Here is a 16,770-nt window from a genome sequence, read left to right as displayed (position 1 = left end):
TGGTCTGACTGGCGAGGTGCAGAGGGGACACATGGAACTACCATTTGGGCCCCTCCTCTGGCTTCTGCTATGATTCCCCATGGTTTAGGCAGAGACCCTGGAGTCACTGGGCCTCTGGGCCATATGTCTGAAGGTGCAAAGGTAGTTGAGAAAGATCTAAATCTTGTGGAAACAGAATATTCAACCAATTGAGTATGGTCAGCTTTTAAAAAAATATATTTATTTTACTCGGCTGTGTCGGGTCTTAGTTGCCACACTCGGGATTTTGTTATGTCACATGGAATCTTCCATTGCAGTACACAGACTCTCTAGTTGTGTCACTTGGGCTCCGGTAGTTGTGGCACAGGGGCTTAGTTTCTCTGCAGCATGTGGGATCTTAGGTCTCCAACCAGGGATCAAACCCACATCCCCTGCATTGCAAAGCAGATTCTTGACCACTGGACCATGAGGGACGTCCCTGGTCAGCTTTTTAAGTTTCATATTTGGGGAAATAAAGGGATGGTGTTCATTTTGAGCAGGACAATAAAAGCACTGGAGAAAATTGCAATCATAATAAAGTAAATGATTTATTTCTCTTCCCCTCCATACTAGTCATGTATTGCTGGGTAACAAGTGACTTGACCCGAAACCTTAACAACATAAAGCAGGAACACTTATTTTCTCAGAGTTCCTAAGGACTGGGCTGAGCTTAGCTGGGTGACTCTGCTTCAGCCTCTCACTAGGTTACAGTCACTCAGAGGTGCATCACTTGAAGGCCTAGCTGGGCTGGAGGCTGAGCTACTGTCAAGGTCACTTGTGTGGCCATTGTCAGGAGCCTTCATTTCCCACCACTGGGCCTCCTTATAGGGCTGCTCACACAATAGTGGGTGGCTTCCCCCAGAGCAGGTGAACAAAGAAACAGACCAAGATAGAAGCCACAGTGTCTTTTATAACTTAATCTCACAAGCTGCATAACATCACTTCCATTGTGTTCTATTGGTCATGGAAACAACTGTGGTCCAATGTGGGAGGGAGCACAGGGGTGGGGCATGAATACCAAGCGACTGGGGATCATCAATCACTCCAGCTTCATTGTAGAACAATTAGAAAATACAGATAAATAAAAAGAAGGAAAGAAAAATCACCTGTAATAGCATTACCCTGACATTGCTAAAATGGAAGTCAACTCTTTCAGACTTTTGTTTCTATGTCGAAATATATATAAATAGGTTTTTTTCATTAAATTGCAATTACAAGATATGCTACTTTGTAACTCTTTCTTCTCGCTCAATATGTCATGAGCATCTTTCCATGTGAAGAGACATCAGTATCTTGGGTTTTAATTGTGACTTGGATTTCAAAAGGTGTGACATGCCCATCTTCCGTCTTCTGAGTTGGAGCCACTTCCTCAGACACCACCACCCTCTCCCATCCATGGCTGAAACATGAAGGTAGAGAGGGAAAAGGCAGCATATGATGGCGGCTGAATTAAAGAGAAGGGGGCAGGGTCTGTGTCCTCAACTCTATGAACACTCTCCCTCTTCTGCACAGTGGGGACCTCGTGTGGCCGGCTGGTGGCCCTGATAGGCTCAACCAGAGATGTGCTGCCCTGTGGGGCTAAGAGCTACCAGGTACTTTATCACAGCATGGAGGGTTCCCACCACTCCCCTGACCCTGACTCATTAGAGGTTTATTTCATGGGGCTTTTTGAAGGATTCACACCAGTCGTGCCAATCAGCAGGAGAAGAAACTGTACAACGCCCCACATCTCAGAAGGATTTACCCAAACTGGGAAACAAGGGCAGGAAGACTGGCAGTATGCCCAGCCCTCAAAAGTGGGGGCCATGAGAGCAGAGGCAGAGTGACACCACGGGTGTCCTCCTACACCTCCAGCCCCTGCCAGAGCTGGCCTGCAGGGAGCCCTGGAGACATGTTGCCCTAGTCACATTGCTGGAAGTAGAAGTCGATGATGGGGTCGTCCCAGCTGGTGTCCTTCGGGAGTTGGGTGATCTGCAGAGGCTGGTCAGCTTCAGGCACCGTACAAAGAAACCAGCCTGGGTAGGCAGCCGACTCAAAGCTGGAGGTGAGCCCCGTGTCCCGCCGGTAGAAGGTGAATTTCTTAGACTTCTCGGCACTGTGGTAGAGCTCCATGATGTTCACTGGCTGCGGACAGAGGGCACGACAGGTGAGGGACAGGAGCAAATGGAACATAAGGAGGCAGAGCCATGATCAACAGAATCCTGTGAGGGAGAGGTGCCCCAGCCACAGCAGCAGCAGCAGCATCTTTGACTTAGTGAAGCCAGAGAGTGGTGAGAGTGCCCCGACAGGACCCACCTCTAGTTTCAGGGTTGGTTCCTGCCCTGTCCCACATGACAGGCACTGGCTCCCACCATGGACGCCCAGGATGACTGGAGAAAGCTTGGCATCCAGAGACCGATTGGGGACAACGCTGATCTCCTCACCTAGAGGAAGAAGGGGATGCGGGAACCTTGACTGCCCTTCCTCTCTCTCCCCAACTGTGGGATGTATCGGACACCCTCCCCCACGGCTGGGCAGAAGGGGAGCTTCATAGCAGCTGCTATGTAGGGAAGGGTGGTCTCCTAAGGTGGTCCAGTGAACGTCAAGACACATAGGACCTTGAAGAAGATACTATCTTCCACCCCCACATCCACTCCCTTGTCCAGAAAAAAACTTCAGGTCTCCAAACCGCAAGGGAAATTTGATCACCTCTTTCAATGCCCCTTGACCCCCCAGACTTTTCTGTTACCTGTCTTGATAAAACTCCCAATTAGAGTTATTTGGACATCTTCCTACCCTCCTGTGAGAGTCCTGAGATCAGAAAAAGGTCTCGTTCCTCTCTGTATAATTCCTCCATCTCTCTCTCTCTCTCACACATACACACAACCTCACAGAGAGCTCTACCTGGCCCTAACACCTGGTAAGAGTGTTCCAGGTGTGTGCTGCTTAGTGAGCAGGCCCGGTCATGCTGTGAGCACAAAGCCAGATGGTGCCACCTGCCCCTCTAAGTCCCACCACTCTGAGTGACCAAGGACCCTCAGAGAGCAAGGGGACCCAGAGTAAAGAGGCAGAAACCCCCTCTCACATGGAAGTAAAGATTTAGACAGCCTGCATTAGTGCTGTCCTCAGCAAGGGCTACCAGGAAAAGGGATGTTGGACGCAGCTCCACCTACTGAGGAAATGACAAAACAGCCATCTTGGAAAAGAATCCCACCTCTACATAGAGGCTTCCGGGGCATGGCGCCATTCTGGAAAGTGTGGTAGTTCATTTGTCCTTGCTCAGAGCCTGGTTTTTTGATTCTCTATCTACTGTGTCAGGTCTGTAGGTTTGTGCCAGTGTTTTTAAGTCCTCTTCAGAACCCCTCCCTCTGAGCATATAGAGAGACCTAGGGAAGTAGGGTCAGGTTTTGGCCACCAACCTTTAATGACCTTCCCCGCTTGTAGGCCTCCAGCTAGAAGCTGATTATCATGCAGGTAAAGCACCTTCAATGCTGCATCCTTCATTCTGAAATATCAGGACAGGATGACACTCAGTTAGGGGAGGGGTTGCTCCAGCTTACCTGGTCTCTTGAGACTCCCCCAATCTCAGGCACTATCGCCCTCTCTTCCCACTGAGCATGAAGTAATGGCACAGCCTCCTCTCCCACCCCTGGGGGCACATACCTATCACCGGGACAACACCACAGCCTCCCATCTGAGTATGGGACTTTCTCCTTCTCCCTCTGCAATCTTTTCTACACTAACCAGACTCTTTCATGTGCCACGTTGGGAAGGAAACTAAACTGTGGGTCAGAGTCCTGGGTTCTCACCCTGGCTCTGCCACCGTCGTCGCAATAGACAAATGGTTCACTCTCTCTGGGCCTGAGTCTCCTCATTGCTAAACTAGGAAGATGGGATAGATGCTGTTCAGGCCTTTTCAAGGTTAAAATGTGCCTTGATCAACTTCTACCTTTACTTCTTCTGCTTGGTGCATTTATTAATATTTCCATTGCCTATATAGTCCCTACTATGTGAAGGATTTCTTTACATTTAAAATTCTTTCATTTTGTTTTTCAAATTTAATTCACATTTACAATCTCAGTTGATTTTCTGACATCCTGTGAGGTGAAAGATATATTCTGAAGGGGGTTCTTCCAGATGTCATATGGGAAAAAAATGTATGCTATATACAAATTGGTTAAATGTTGGCTAAACACAAAGAAATCTCTACTTCAAAGTAACTAATATGCTGAGTTGTGCTACAATCCTCTTCGAAAGAGGACCTAGAAAACCTATTTTCCACATATCCTTGACTAAAGAGCACCACTATATAAAGCCACTCATAAGACTGGCTTCTCTTGGGGGGCAAGCTATACTAGACCCTGAGCTCGGTGAGAGCAAGAGTCTTCTCATTCACTGTTCCAAGTCCAGAGTGGAGCGCCTGACTCAGCATAGGCCAGTGGACAGACAGACTGACAGAAGAGTTTTGCTAATGCTATTTTGTCCTAAAGGACAGTAAGGAAGTAATGCCTGAATTGACTTCACTTCATCACATTGGAGGGCGGGGATGGTAGGTAACAGTAGGGATCCAAGCTCCTAACTGCCTTTCTCATTATGATGGACGAGGCCACAGCTCTTTTCTCATCAGGTAACCCCCAAGAGGGAAGCCTGCCCCAGTCTGGAGAGGCTGGAAGAGATGGTCTAAAGGCAAGGAGGTAGGTGCCTGTTCACACCTTTCCAGCCACCCCCACTGTAGGCAATCCTGAGCATGCCCTCAGTGGAAAGACTGGACAACAGGTCTACCTGGAACTGCGCCCCTTCCCACTGGACACAAATCAGTCAGGGGCTCAGATACTCACCGGAAGCACAGCGCCCCGCTCAGGACCATCTTGAGCTTCCCGGTGTGTAGACTCTCCTATATTGAGATAACGGAAAATCTCAGGTGGAAATGGAGGCTGAGCTGCAGGGGACCTGGGCCCCCTGAGCCCTCTCCACCTCCCCCCTCAACCCTCTGCCCTGGCATGGGAAGAACCCCCAAGGAGCAGGGGAATTCTAAGTCTGGGGTCAGGAGAGGCGAGGTTCAGTTCCCCAGAGGACACCTTGGAATTCTCCTTTCTCCTGACGGAGCCCGTGCTGTCTGCCTGCTCCTCCAAGGTTGCCTCAGCCCTTTTAATGATCCCTAGGGAGGGGCCCCTGAAACTGCCTCAGTCTCGGGAGGAGCAGGATTTCCAGAGTGATTTCATACCACCTTAAGCTTCCAGAAACACCTGCTGCTCATTATCTCACTCAGAGAAGGAAAGTTTTGGAAACAGTCTTCTTCTTCGAGCAATTCTGAAGAACTTCCAGGGGCTTTCCAGCCCTTTGTGATCACTGAGCTCCTAGACATCTGGCCCTGCCAGACCCAAGGGCAACATGCAGTGAGCTAGAACAACCCCCTTTCCTCCTTTCTCCCTGCCCTCCTTCCTTCTCTCCCTCTTTCGTTTCCTCCCTCCTTTCCTTCCCTTCTTCCTTCTTTCCTGTATGCCTTTGCCAAGACTATGGAAAATGCTGGAGGTGGAGCTCGCCTGCTTAGGTACTGTTAAGATTATTCATTGTAGAAAAACCTGAAAATCCAGATTGACAAAAAAAAAAAAAAAAAAGAATTCTCGTCTCCAGCTTGTGTATCATCAGCAAACCAAGAACAACAGTTTTTCCTCTGCACATACATACCTGTAACCATCACTTTACACATACTACATCCCAGATGTGCTCTGTTTAGTCTCTCTGTCCTGTTCGACTCTTTGTGACCCCATGGACTGTAGCTTGCCAGGCTCCTCTGTCCATGGGGATTCTCCAGGCAAGAATTCTGGAGTGGGTTGCCATGTTCTCCTCCAGGGGATCTGTGCAACCCAGGGAAAGAATCCAGGTCTCCCGCATTGCAGGCAGATTCTTGACCGTCTGAGCCGCCTACCCTACTTTCAACTCGCTTTAGTCATGTAAGCAAAATAGCAGAATCTCTTTTCATATCAAGTATAATGATATACTTCCCTGGTAGCTCAGGTGGTAAAGTGTCTGCCTGCAATGCAGGAGATGTGGGTTTGATCCCTGGATCGGGAAGATCCCCTGGAGAGGGAAATGGCAACCCACTCCAGTACTCTCGCCTGGAAAATTCCATGGATGGAGGAGCCTGGTAGGCTACAATCCACGGGATTGCAAAGAGTCAGACACGACTGAGCAACTTCACTGGCTGACATAATGATATCAGAACATTGAAAAGCTGCAGAGTATTTCTATGCAACATCATTTAATTACAGCAATCAATTATTATTAGCCATTGTTATTATCATAATGTGTTATTGAAAATCTTTCAGTGACAAACATCTTTGCATCAACATCTTTGCTTGTGTGTCTGATTATTTCCCTTGAAAAAATCTAGCTTGGGCCATCTATTATTGCTCTTTCTTCAGTACATAACTGATAAAATAATGTGTGATTGTATGACATTTCGTGAAGTTTTAATCCTTCCATATGCTCCGTGTAATGGATCTAAATGAAAGGTAAGGGTCAGTGCATAATAACAATTTAATTATGTCTTGAGCACCACATAAAACCATTTATTGTTAAGTTATATATTTTAAAAAATATTGTTTTCAGATGAATGGACTAAAATGTCCTAAAATGTTAAAAAATAAATAAAATATCACATGGTTCAAAGGGTAGGAATTCATCACTCATAATGCTGCTACTGTGATAAACACCTTTCAGAAAATTAGATCCTTATGTAAAAATTATTAAGTTGGCCATAAACTGGCCAAATAGAAAAGACACTATTTGTGCAAATAATTGCAAAAAAGAACAAAACAAAAAAAGACACTGCAGAAGGAGTTGGCCAATAGGCAAAATGACTTTAAGCAAACAGGCTTTCATTTGTGAAGTGGTAATAGGGAAGAAGGTTTTTTTTCTCCTAAAAAGGTAAAATGCCAACCGCTTGGTTTGCCCCCTGTGATCCCCTGACTCTAGTGAATTGCACCTGTGTGACCACAGGACGCTGCCATGGTGCTTCATCAAGCTCCCTCCTCCTTCTGCTAATAAAGAATGAAGCCAGTATGTGGTCCCCTTCCCCTCGTCCCCATGATGCTGAACATCCAGAGGGTTGTGCATAACAAGGGGGCAATACAGAGTGAAAGGATGGGGCAATGAATGGATGAACCAAGAAAATGAAAGAAAGAAATATAAAGCAAATCCCTGCTAAGAAAACTTCTCCAAACTTGAAAATAAAACACAATGATAATGGCATGTGCTCTCGGTGTTGTACTGGAGCATTGTCAAACAGTCCCACCAACAATTGCATAGTTCTCTGGGGAAAGTCCGTCTTTGTTTGACTTATCAATTACCATGGGTTAGATTATCAGACTCTATGAAGTTAGGTGTGAACTAAGAGAAGATTGATAAATTGCAAATAATTTCTGCCTGATAGAAAAGATAGTCCTAAAAGGTATCAGCTGTCAGTTTAGTTCACTTGCTCAGTCATGTCCAGCTCTTTGCAATCCCATGGACTGCAGCATGCCAGGCTTCCCTGTCCATCACCAACTCCCAAAGCTTGCTCAAACTCATGTCCATCGAGTCGGTGATGCCATCTGACCATCTCATCCTCTGTCATCCCCTTTTCCTCCTGCCTTCAAACTTTCCCAGCATCTTTTCCAATGAGTCAGTTCTTTGCATCAGGGGGCCAAAGTATTGGAGTTTCAGCTTCAGCATCAGTCCCTCCAATGAATATTCAGGAATGATTTCCTTCAGAATTGACTGCTTTGATCTGGGTACAGTTGTATTGCTTTAGAATTCATTAAGCAAGGTTTTGTTTTTTTTTTTTTTTTTTAAATTTAAGCCAATCCACTCCATCATTTCTTTCCTGATTGATCATATAAGCTTCTGTTCCTTGACTTACCCTTTGAATCAGCTTTATCATCCTTCCAGTTCCTTCATTTATTAATAATGATATATCTTTGATGCATGCTCATTGTATGTTTGTGTGAAAGTCATGTTTTGGATTTTTTGAAAATTAAACTGGCATTATATAAAACAATGTTCCTTTGCCCCAGATTCACACACCATGTGTCGTGGTTTTCAAATATATACACAGATTCTTTGATACTCCACCCTTTAAGAAGCGGAGCTTAATTCTCTTTCCTTTGAGTGTGAACTGGATTTAGTGACTAAAGAATATATTGGGTTGGCCAAAAAGTTCATTTGGATCTGTCTGTAATATCTTATGGACCATGGAGGTGCCCAGAGGCTGTCCCAGCCTGCAGAAGGGTAATGCTCCCAATGGAGACTTCTCACCACCTTTGAGTGGCAGTGCCCTGGAGGTGAGTGCAGATCCTGTCCTTGATGGGGAGATGAGGATTCAAACAGTGTAAGAGTACACACCTGTACTACTAGGTAAGCACACATTCACAAACAGCTTATTATAGCAAAATGGTCATTTTTATTAGTAAGATAAATTAAACAATAATTAAAATAGCCAATATTCATTTGATGTTCACTATGTCCCAAGAACTATGTTTAGTGGTTGGCCTGAATGTTCTCATTTTGTGGTCAGAACTGCCCTGGGTAGTTAATACCATAATTATTATGCTTCATTCATGGAAACCAAGAATAGAAAGATTAACTTTCACCTGATCAGTTCAGTTCAGTTCAGTCACTCAGTCATGTCCGACTGTTTGCAACCCCATGAATTGCAGCACGCCAGGCCTCCCTGTCCATCACCAACTCCCAGAGTTCACTCAGACTAACGTCCATCGAATCAGTGATGCCATCCAGCCATCTCATCCTCTGTCATCCCCTTCTCCTCCTGCCCCCAATCCTTCCCAGCATCAGAGTCTTTTCCAATGAGTCAACTCTTCGCATCAGGTGGCCAAAGTACTGGAGTTTCAGCTTTAGCATCATTCCTTCCAAAGAAATCCCAGGGTTGATCTCCTTCAGAATAGACTGGTTGGATCTCCTTGCAGTCCAAGGGACTCTCAAGAGTCTTCTCCAACACCACAGTTCAAAAGCATCAGTTCTTTGGCACTCAGCCTTCTTCACAGTCCACCTCTCACATCCATACATGACCACTGGAAAAACCATAGCCTTGACTAGACAGAACTTTGTTGGCAAAGTAATGTCTCTGCTTTTGAATATGCTATCTAGGTTGGTCATAACTTTCCTTCCAAGGAGTAAGCGTCTTTTAATTTCATGGCTACAGTCACCATCTGCAGTGATTTTGGAGCCCTGGACCTATAATTAATATTAGAGTTAGAATCAAGCCCAGGAAACCTGAATCCAAAGCTATTGACTCCAAAACACAACACAGCAGTCAGAGTGATTTTTTCATAGTCTGAGTCAGATCACAGCCCATCTGCTCCCAGAGTCTCTAAGAGTAAAAGAAAAGACTTGGCCATGTTTTCAAAGCCCCACGAAATCAGGCCCTCTTTAACTCTTGACCTCATCCTTTCACCACTCCATGCAGTACATTCAAGGCACATGAACCTCTTGCTCTTTCTTGAACAAGTGAGGCAAGTCCCTGCCTCGGGGCCTTTGCACTGGCCATTCTCTCAGCATGGAAAGCTCTTCTCCAAGACATCAGCATGGCTCACTCTTTTACTCTTTAAAGTCTTTGCTAAACTGTCACCTTCTGAACAAAACTTACACTCACCACCCTAAACTGCTCTCTCCTACCTCCAATTCCCCTTTCCATGCTCCATTTCTTTGCACAGCACTCACCACTTGTAAGCACATTGAATAATTTGGGTGTACTACTTATCGGCTCCCCTGCCAGTCCTGTTGGAAAACAAACTCAAAGGGAGATGTTTTCTATTTTCTTCATTGGCATATTCTAGACACTTAATGCCTTTGATAAATGATGCTGCATTGACATTGAGTAAATTACACACTGTATCATGTAGAAAAAGCCAGACAATTGCCTAACATTTTGTTCACAATTATGATTTTATTTCTCAGAGATTTTTTTTAAACTTTTTTTGGGAATATAATTGCTTTAAATTGTGTATTAGTTTCTGCTATACAACAATGTGAATCAGCTACACGTATACATATATCTCCTCCCTCTTGAACCTCCCTCCCACTCTCCTATCCCATCCCTCTAGGTCATCACAGAGCATTGAGCTGAGTTCCCTGTGCTATACAGCAGCCTCCCACTAGCTATCTGTTTTACACATGGTAGTGTATGGAGGTGCTTCCCTGGTGGCTCAGATGGTAAAGAAACTGCCTGCAATTCAGGAAGCCAAGGTTCAATCCCAGGATCGGGAAGATCCCCTGGAGGAGGAAATGGCAACCCACCCCAGTATTCTTGCCTAAAGAGTCCCATGGACAGAGGAACCTGGTGAGCTACAGTCCATAGGGTCGTAAGGAATCAGACATGACTGAGTGACCAACACTTTCACTTTTCACTTCAGTGTATATATGTCAATCCTACACTCTCAATTCATCCCACCCTCTCTTTCTCTTATTATGTCCACAAAACTGTTCTCTTCTGTTTCTAGTCCTGCCCTGCAAATAGGTTCATCTGTACCATTTTTCTAGATTCCATACATATGTGTTAATATATGACATTCATTTTTCTCTTTCTTACTTTACTCTGTATTGATGCCTTTGATTCTTCATTCTCTTGCTGTAACAGTTAAGACCATAGGTGGACAAACTTTGGCCTATGGGCTAAGTTGGGCCCACTATTTGTTTTATTGGAACAACTGTCATGTTCACTTGCTTAAACAGTCTATGAACACTTCTGTACTACAATGAACAACATTGAATATTTATGACAGAAACTACAGAGCTTACAAAACCTAAGATACTTCGTACCTGGCCTTTGAGAGAAAACATTTGCTGAAGTCTGGTCAAGACACTCTGGATCCAAGTCCTAAATGTGTCACTTATCAGTGTGTATTTTTGATCAAGTTATTGAATCTTTCTGTGTTTTGAAGTCCTCATTTGTGAAACAGGAATAAAAATAGTATTTACTCAGGTTGTTGAGCTTAAATGAGTTGATATATGTGATGTACTTAAAAGAGTGCCAGGCACATTCATTCAGGCATGTTTAGTGGCTCAGTCGTGTCCAACTCTTTGTGACTCCATGGACTGTAGCCTGCCAGTCTCCTCTGCCCATGGAATTTTCCAGGCAAGAATACTGAGTGGGTTGCCATTTCCTTCTCTGAGGGGATCTTCCAGACCCAGGGATCGAACCTGCATCTCCTGCATTGGCAGGCAGATTCTTTATCTCTGAGCCACCTGGGAAGCCTGCCAGGCACATGGTAGATGCTTAAATGTCAGCTACATCATCACTACCACCAGCAGCAGCAGCTACGTGGCCTTGGGAATTTTCTTCTTCTCTCTGATGTGATGATTCATCTCACCTTTTTGTTTCTCTATAAAAACAGAGTAATAGGCACTTCACTGGGTTGTCACGAGGAGTGGATGAGACAGAGGCTGCGAAGAGCATGGTAGGCACTTGGCACGAACCCACAGACACCTGCTTACTGCCCTCTTTGTGTTTCCCTGTCTCCTCCCCAGGTACATAAAGAGGAAACTGGGAACATAGCAGAGGCCAGGTTCACATTCCCCTAAATTTGAGGCTGGTTCAAGATCAAACACTTCCTTGCACAGGTTAATGCCCTTACCTGGGCCAGAGAATGAGAAAGCCCCACCCCAGTCTGGCTGAGAGGCCATAGCACATGCTATGGGATTTCCACGTTACTTACGTTGGCTAACATTGGCTGCTCATTGAACCTGAGTCTCCTGCATTGCAGGTGGATTCTTTACCAACTGAGCCACCAAGGAAGCCCTGGGCAGCTAAGTATATTTATATATATATGGGGATAATTTTACCTTCTCTGTTCTGAGCATCACTAAGGTGAAAAAGTGAAAGGCACCATCTCAAAAGCAGTACAGGCATTGTGCCTGGGGTCCTGGGAGATGAGCACCAGTCTTATTCGCATTTGACTGATAAGACAAAATGAGGCTTAGAGAGTTTGGTTCACAAGATCACAAACTAGTATGAAATGGACCCAGTATTGGTCCCCTGGCAGTTGGAGTCCATACTAACTTGTCCCCCCTCCCAGGCTCCATCCCCAACTATGAACAAATAAACCATGGAATTCTACGGATTCAAGAGACAGAGGAAAGTGGGGCAGAGATGGGAACTAGTTGATCTCCCTCTCAGGGTTTTGTTTGCAGGAAGGATCAAGTCTCCAGAAGAACAGGGGCGTCTTTCTTCACAAGAACAGGAAAGACAGTGGGAACCCCCAGAGTTGGTTCAGAGACAAAAGGCTTCACCAGTACAGACAATACAGTGGTGGACAGGACTTCCCTGGTGGTCCAATGGATACGAATCCTGCCTGCCAATTCAGGGGACGCGAGTTCCATCCCTGATCCAGGAAGATTCCACATATCACAGAGCAACTAAGCCCCTACCCTCTAGGACCTACAAACCACAATTACTGAAGCCCATGCACCTAGAGCTTGCGCTGCACAACAAGAGAAGCCACTGCAGTAAGAAGCCTGCACATCACAACTGGAGAATGCCTTGCTCAACACAGCCAGAGGAAGCCCGCGTGCAGCAACAAAGACCCAGCACAGCCAAAAATAAATTAATTTCGTAAAAAAGAATGTGTTGGATTATGGAAATTTTTTTAAATGCAGTGCTGGACATCCAAATGGAAAGGATTGCTCACCCCCTGGGATGACTTCAAGGTGTTTAGGACATCCTCGAAGGACCCTGCCTGGCACAGGAGAGACAGTGGCAATGCACACACAGCCTCCAGGGAGCCCCAAGCAGAAAGGGACCTCCTCCCCCGACTCCAGCCACAACCTGTGGTCACTGTGGGAGTGACATAGGGGAAGGTGCCCCTGGGCTCTTAGCACATCTGAGAACCCCTGGGCTCCCCATGAGGTCACAGGAAGGTTTGAGGTCTGGGCACTGGCTGCAGTTGAGTGCCTTGTTTCTGCTTAGTTCAGTGGCATCTTCCAGTAGGGGAGGGCTGGGAATGGGCCAGTTCTACAAGCAGGGATCAAGGAGTGTGTGGGTGACCCAGGAGGCAGGGTGAGGTTCTGTGTGTGTCACACCCACCCGACAGTTTCTCCTGACTGAGTCACCAGGGCAGGGCCAGAGCCACTGGCAAACTCCTTACCCCAGATGCGGATAAGACACTCCCAAGCAGGTCCAGAGGTTTCTGTCCTCTGCACCTCAGAAGCCCCCAGAGCCTAAGGACTCCCCTCCCATGGGTTGTGTGGTTTGGGCACGACCAGACTTCTGTCTGAAGAACAGCTGGGACTTGAACCAGATTCTGGACCTGGGTGTGAAATTGGAATTAACTAAAAACATGGAAGGGAAAAGTCAGCCGTTCAGAAAGAGGGCTGGTCTGGCTCCATTCTCCCTGGGTCCTCCCCACCTTCTGCCTGTCAAGTGCCCTAAGCTCTGTGTGCATGGCCATGATCTCATCAGAGGGCACTCTCGGACAGGGTGGATCAGGCCAGCCACACTTTGATCCATCACTTCCAACCATTCATGCAACTGGTCCGTGTGATCTTTGCTTCTTTCAACAGAGGACTTGGAGCAGTGAGCACCTGCAGCAGAGTCAGCCAGGACAAGGGGAGCTGCATCAGGGCTCCCTGCAGGGAGGCTCTAAGACTCCTGGTGGCTCAGATGGTAAAGAGTCTGCCTGCAATGCAGGAGAACTGGGTTCAATCCCTGGGTCAAATGTTCACTTTTTCACCTTAGTGATGCTTGCAACAGAGAAGGTAAAATTATCCCCCATATATATATAAATATACTTAGCTGCCCAGGGCTTCCTTGGTGGCTCAGTTGGTAAAGAATCCACCTGCAATGCAGGAGACCCAGGTTCAATCCCTGGGTGGGGAAGATACCCTGGAGAAGGAAATGGCAGCCCACTCCAGTATTCTTGCCTGGAAGATTCCATGGACAGAAAAGCCTGCCAGGCTATAGTCCATGGGGTCACCAAGAGTCAGACACGACTTAATGACTAAACAGATAGTCGCTCAGTCATGTTCAACTCTTTGGGACCTCTTGGGCTGTAGCCCACCAGGCTCCTCTGTCCATGGAATTTTCCAGGCAAGAATACTGGAGTGGGTTGCCATTTCCTCCTCCAGGAGATCTTCTTGACCCAGGATTGAGCCCATCTCTCCTGTGTCTCCTGCACTGCAGGCAGATTCTTTACCCGCTGAGCCAGTGGGAGAGCCCATATATATATATATATGGGTTTATATTCTTTGCAGTTTCTCAAGATGGAAGCTTAGATTATTAATTTGACACATTGACTTTTCTACTATAAGTATTAAACACTATGAATTTCACTCTAGGCATGCTTTAGTTACATCTCACAAATTTATACATATTGTATTTTTATTTAATTCAAATATTTTCAAACTTCCCCTTAGCCTTCCTCTTTGACCCACAAATTACTTAGAAGTATATCGTTTAATTTCCAAATACTTGGAGTTTTTCTAAAGATTTTCTTTTCTAGTTAATTTCTAGTTAATTCAGTTATTGTCTGTGTGATTTCTCTTATTTTAAATTCACTGGGTTTTGTTATACAACCCAGAATATAACCTATCATGGTGAATATTCTGTGCGCACTAAAAAAGAAAGTGCATTCTGATGTTGTTGTGTGGCGTGCTCTATTGACAGTGTTTTTCAGGTCTTCTGTACCCTTACTGATTTCCCGTCTACTTGTTCAGTCCATTATGGAGAGAGGAATGTTGAATTCTCCAACTATAATTGTCTATGTCTCCTTTCTATTCTGTCTTTGCTTCATGTGTTTTGAAGCTCTGCTGTTAGGAGCATACACATTTAAGATTATTACATCTTTTTGGAGAACTGACATCTTTATCACACATAGTCATATGTGTTTCTCTGCAATGATAGCACCTCAGTGCGTGCATGCTAAGTCACTTCAGTTATGTCCAACTCTGTGCAACCCTATGGACTGTAACCCACCAGGCTCCTCTGGCCATGGGATTCTCCAGGCAAGAATACTGGAGTGGGTTGCCATGCCCTCCTCCAGGGGATATTCTGCAATGACGGGCAGATTCTTTACCCCTAGTGCCACCTGGGAAACCCTGTAGCTTTGTACAATCACCACCACTATCAAAATAGAGAACTATTCTATCCCCACAAGGCTCTCTCATGCTATCCCTTCAAACTCACATTTTGGCTTCACCCCCAATCCCTAATCCCTAGCATCCACTATCTGCTTTTTAATAGTCCCCACTTGGCTGGGAACTGTTTAGTTTTACTCCTGTTATTTCAGCATAAGTATTACTATTAGTATGTCTTTATATGTGCTTTTTTAAAGTGCCCTAGTTTGAGTAGTGAATTTAATCCCTTTTCTTTTATTGAGATTATGAATGTTTTTTGTTGTATCTATCCTATGATTTTATTTTAGGTTTCTGTCTACCATAATTTTTGTTGTGCTTCATTCATACTTTTTGCTTGCTCAATTCACTCTTTTTTTGTTTCAATTCATTTTCTTCTAGTATGTTAGAAACATACAGTTCTATTTTTACTTTTATACTGGTTAACTAATTTCTGATACACAGATTTAAATGTATTTTTCTTTTTCTCTAAAAATTTATGTTTATTCGTTATTTAGCATGTTATATTCTATAAGACCTTGCTCAGGACTGATTTTATGTGCTTCAAATAAATTAAATTTTTATTTCTTAGAAGAAAGTGTGAGATAGAGATATTTATTCCAGTTTAGACTGGGGGTCAGCAAACTATGGCCCATGGACCAAACCTGGCCCACTAACTATTTTTGTGCAGTCTATGAACTAAGAACATTTTTTACACTTTTAAATGAGTGAAATAAGAACTTCCCTGGTGGTCCAATGACTAAGACTCTGATGCTCCCAATGACCACGGCCAGTCCCTGGTCAGGGAATTAGATCCCAAATACCACAACTAAGAGGTCACATGCCACAACTAAAGATCCTGCGTACTGCAATGAAGATTGAAGATTCGATGTGCCAAAACTAAGACCCAGCACAGTCAAATAAATACATAAATAAATATTTTTTAATAAAAATAAAAAATAAATGAGTGAAATAAGTTTTAAGGAATAATATTTCATAACAGTAAAATTTATATGAATTTCAAATTTTATCTTATCTGTCCACAGATAAGGTTTAACACAGCTTTGCTCAGTGACTTATGTGTTGTCTATTTTTGCGCTGCTACTTCAGCAGAGTTGAATAATTGTCACAGAGACTATATGACTGACAAAGCCTAAAATATTTCTTGTAATATATGGCCCTTTATAGAAAAAGTATGGCAACCCCTAGCATGTGCGCTAAGTCACTTCAGTCATGTCTGAGTCTTTGTGACCCTGTGGACTGTAGCCCACCAAGCTCCTCTGTCTATGGGATTCCCCAGGCATGAATATTAGAGTGGGTTGCCATGCCCTCCTCCAGGGGATCTTCTTGACCCAGAGATAGAACCCACATCTCTCACATCTACCTGTATTTACAGGTGGGTTTTTTACCCCTGCGCTTCCCTCGTGGCTCAAAGGGTAAAGAATCTGCCTGCAATGCAGGAGACTGGGGTTCAATCCCTGGGTCAGGAAGATGCCCTGAAGAAGGGAATAGCATCCCACTCCAGTATTCTTGCCTGTAGAATTCTATGGACAGAGAATCCTGATGGGCTACAGTCCATGGGGTTGCAAAGGGTCAGACATGACTGAGCGATTAACACTCACTCACTCTTTATCACTAGTGCCACCAGGGAAGCCTGGCAACCCCGAG

At 45.0% G+C, this 16,770-nt stretch overlaps 1 protein-coding gene across 1 annotated transcript; it reads right to left on the bottom strand.

The window, feature by feature from the left end:
- Window positions 1-908: 908 nt before the first annotated feature.
- Window positions 909-5,156, bottom strand: IL36RN (interleukin 36 receptor antagonist). Its single transcript, XM_006056001.4, has 5 exons — window positions 5,076-5,156; window positions 4,836-4,891; window positions 3,417-3,502; window positions 2,314-2,441; window positions 909-2,142 (listed from the first exon to the last, which is right to left on the bottom strand). The coding sequence occupies exons 2-5, from the start codon at window positions 4,862-4,864 to the stop codon at window positions 1,918-1,920; spliced, it is 468 nt and encodes a 155-aa protein (XP_006056063.1). The 5' UTR covers window positions 4,865-4,891; window positions 5,076-5,156; the 3' UTR covers window positions 909-1,917.
- Between the last annotated feature and the right edge of the window lie 11,614 nt (window positions 5,157-16,770).

This window comes from Bubalus bubalis, chromosome 12, assembly GCF_019923935.1.
Source record: "Bubalus bubalis isolate 160015118507 breed Murrah chromosome 12, NDDB_SH_1, whole genome shotgun sequence".
NCBI classification, from domain to species: Eukaryota; Metazoa; Chordata; class Mammalia; order Artiodactyla; family Bovidae; genus Bubalus; species Bubalus bubalis.
The sequence above is the reverse complement of the archived record's forward strand: the minus strand, read 5'-3'. Positions and strand labels throughout refer to the sequence as shown.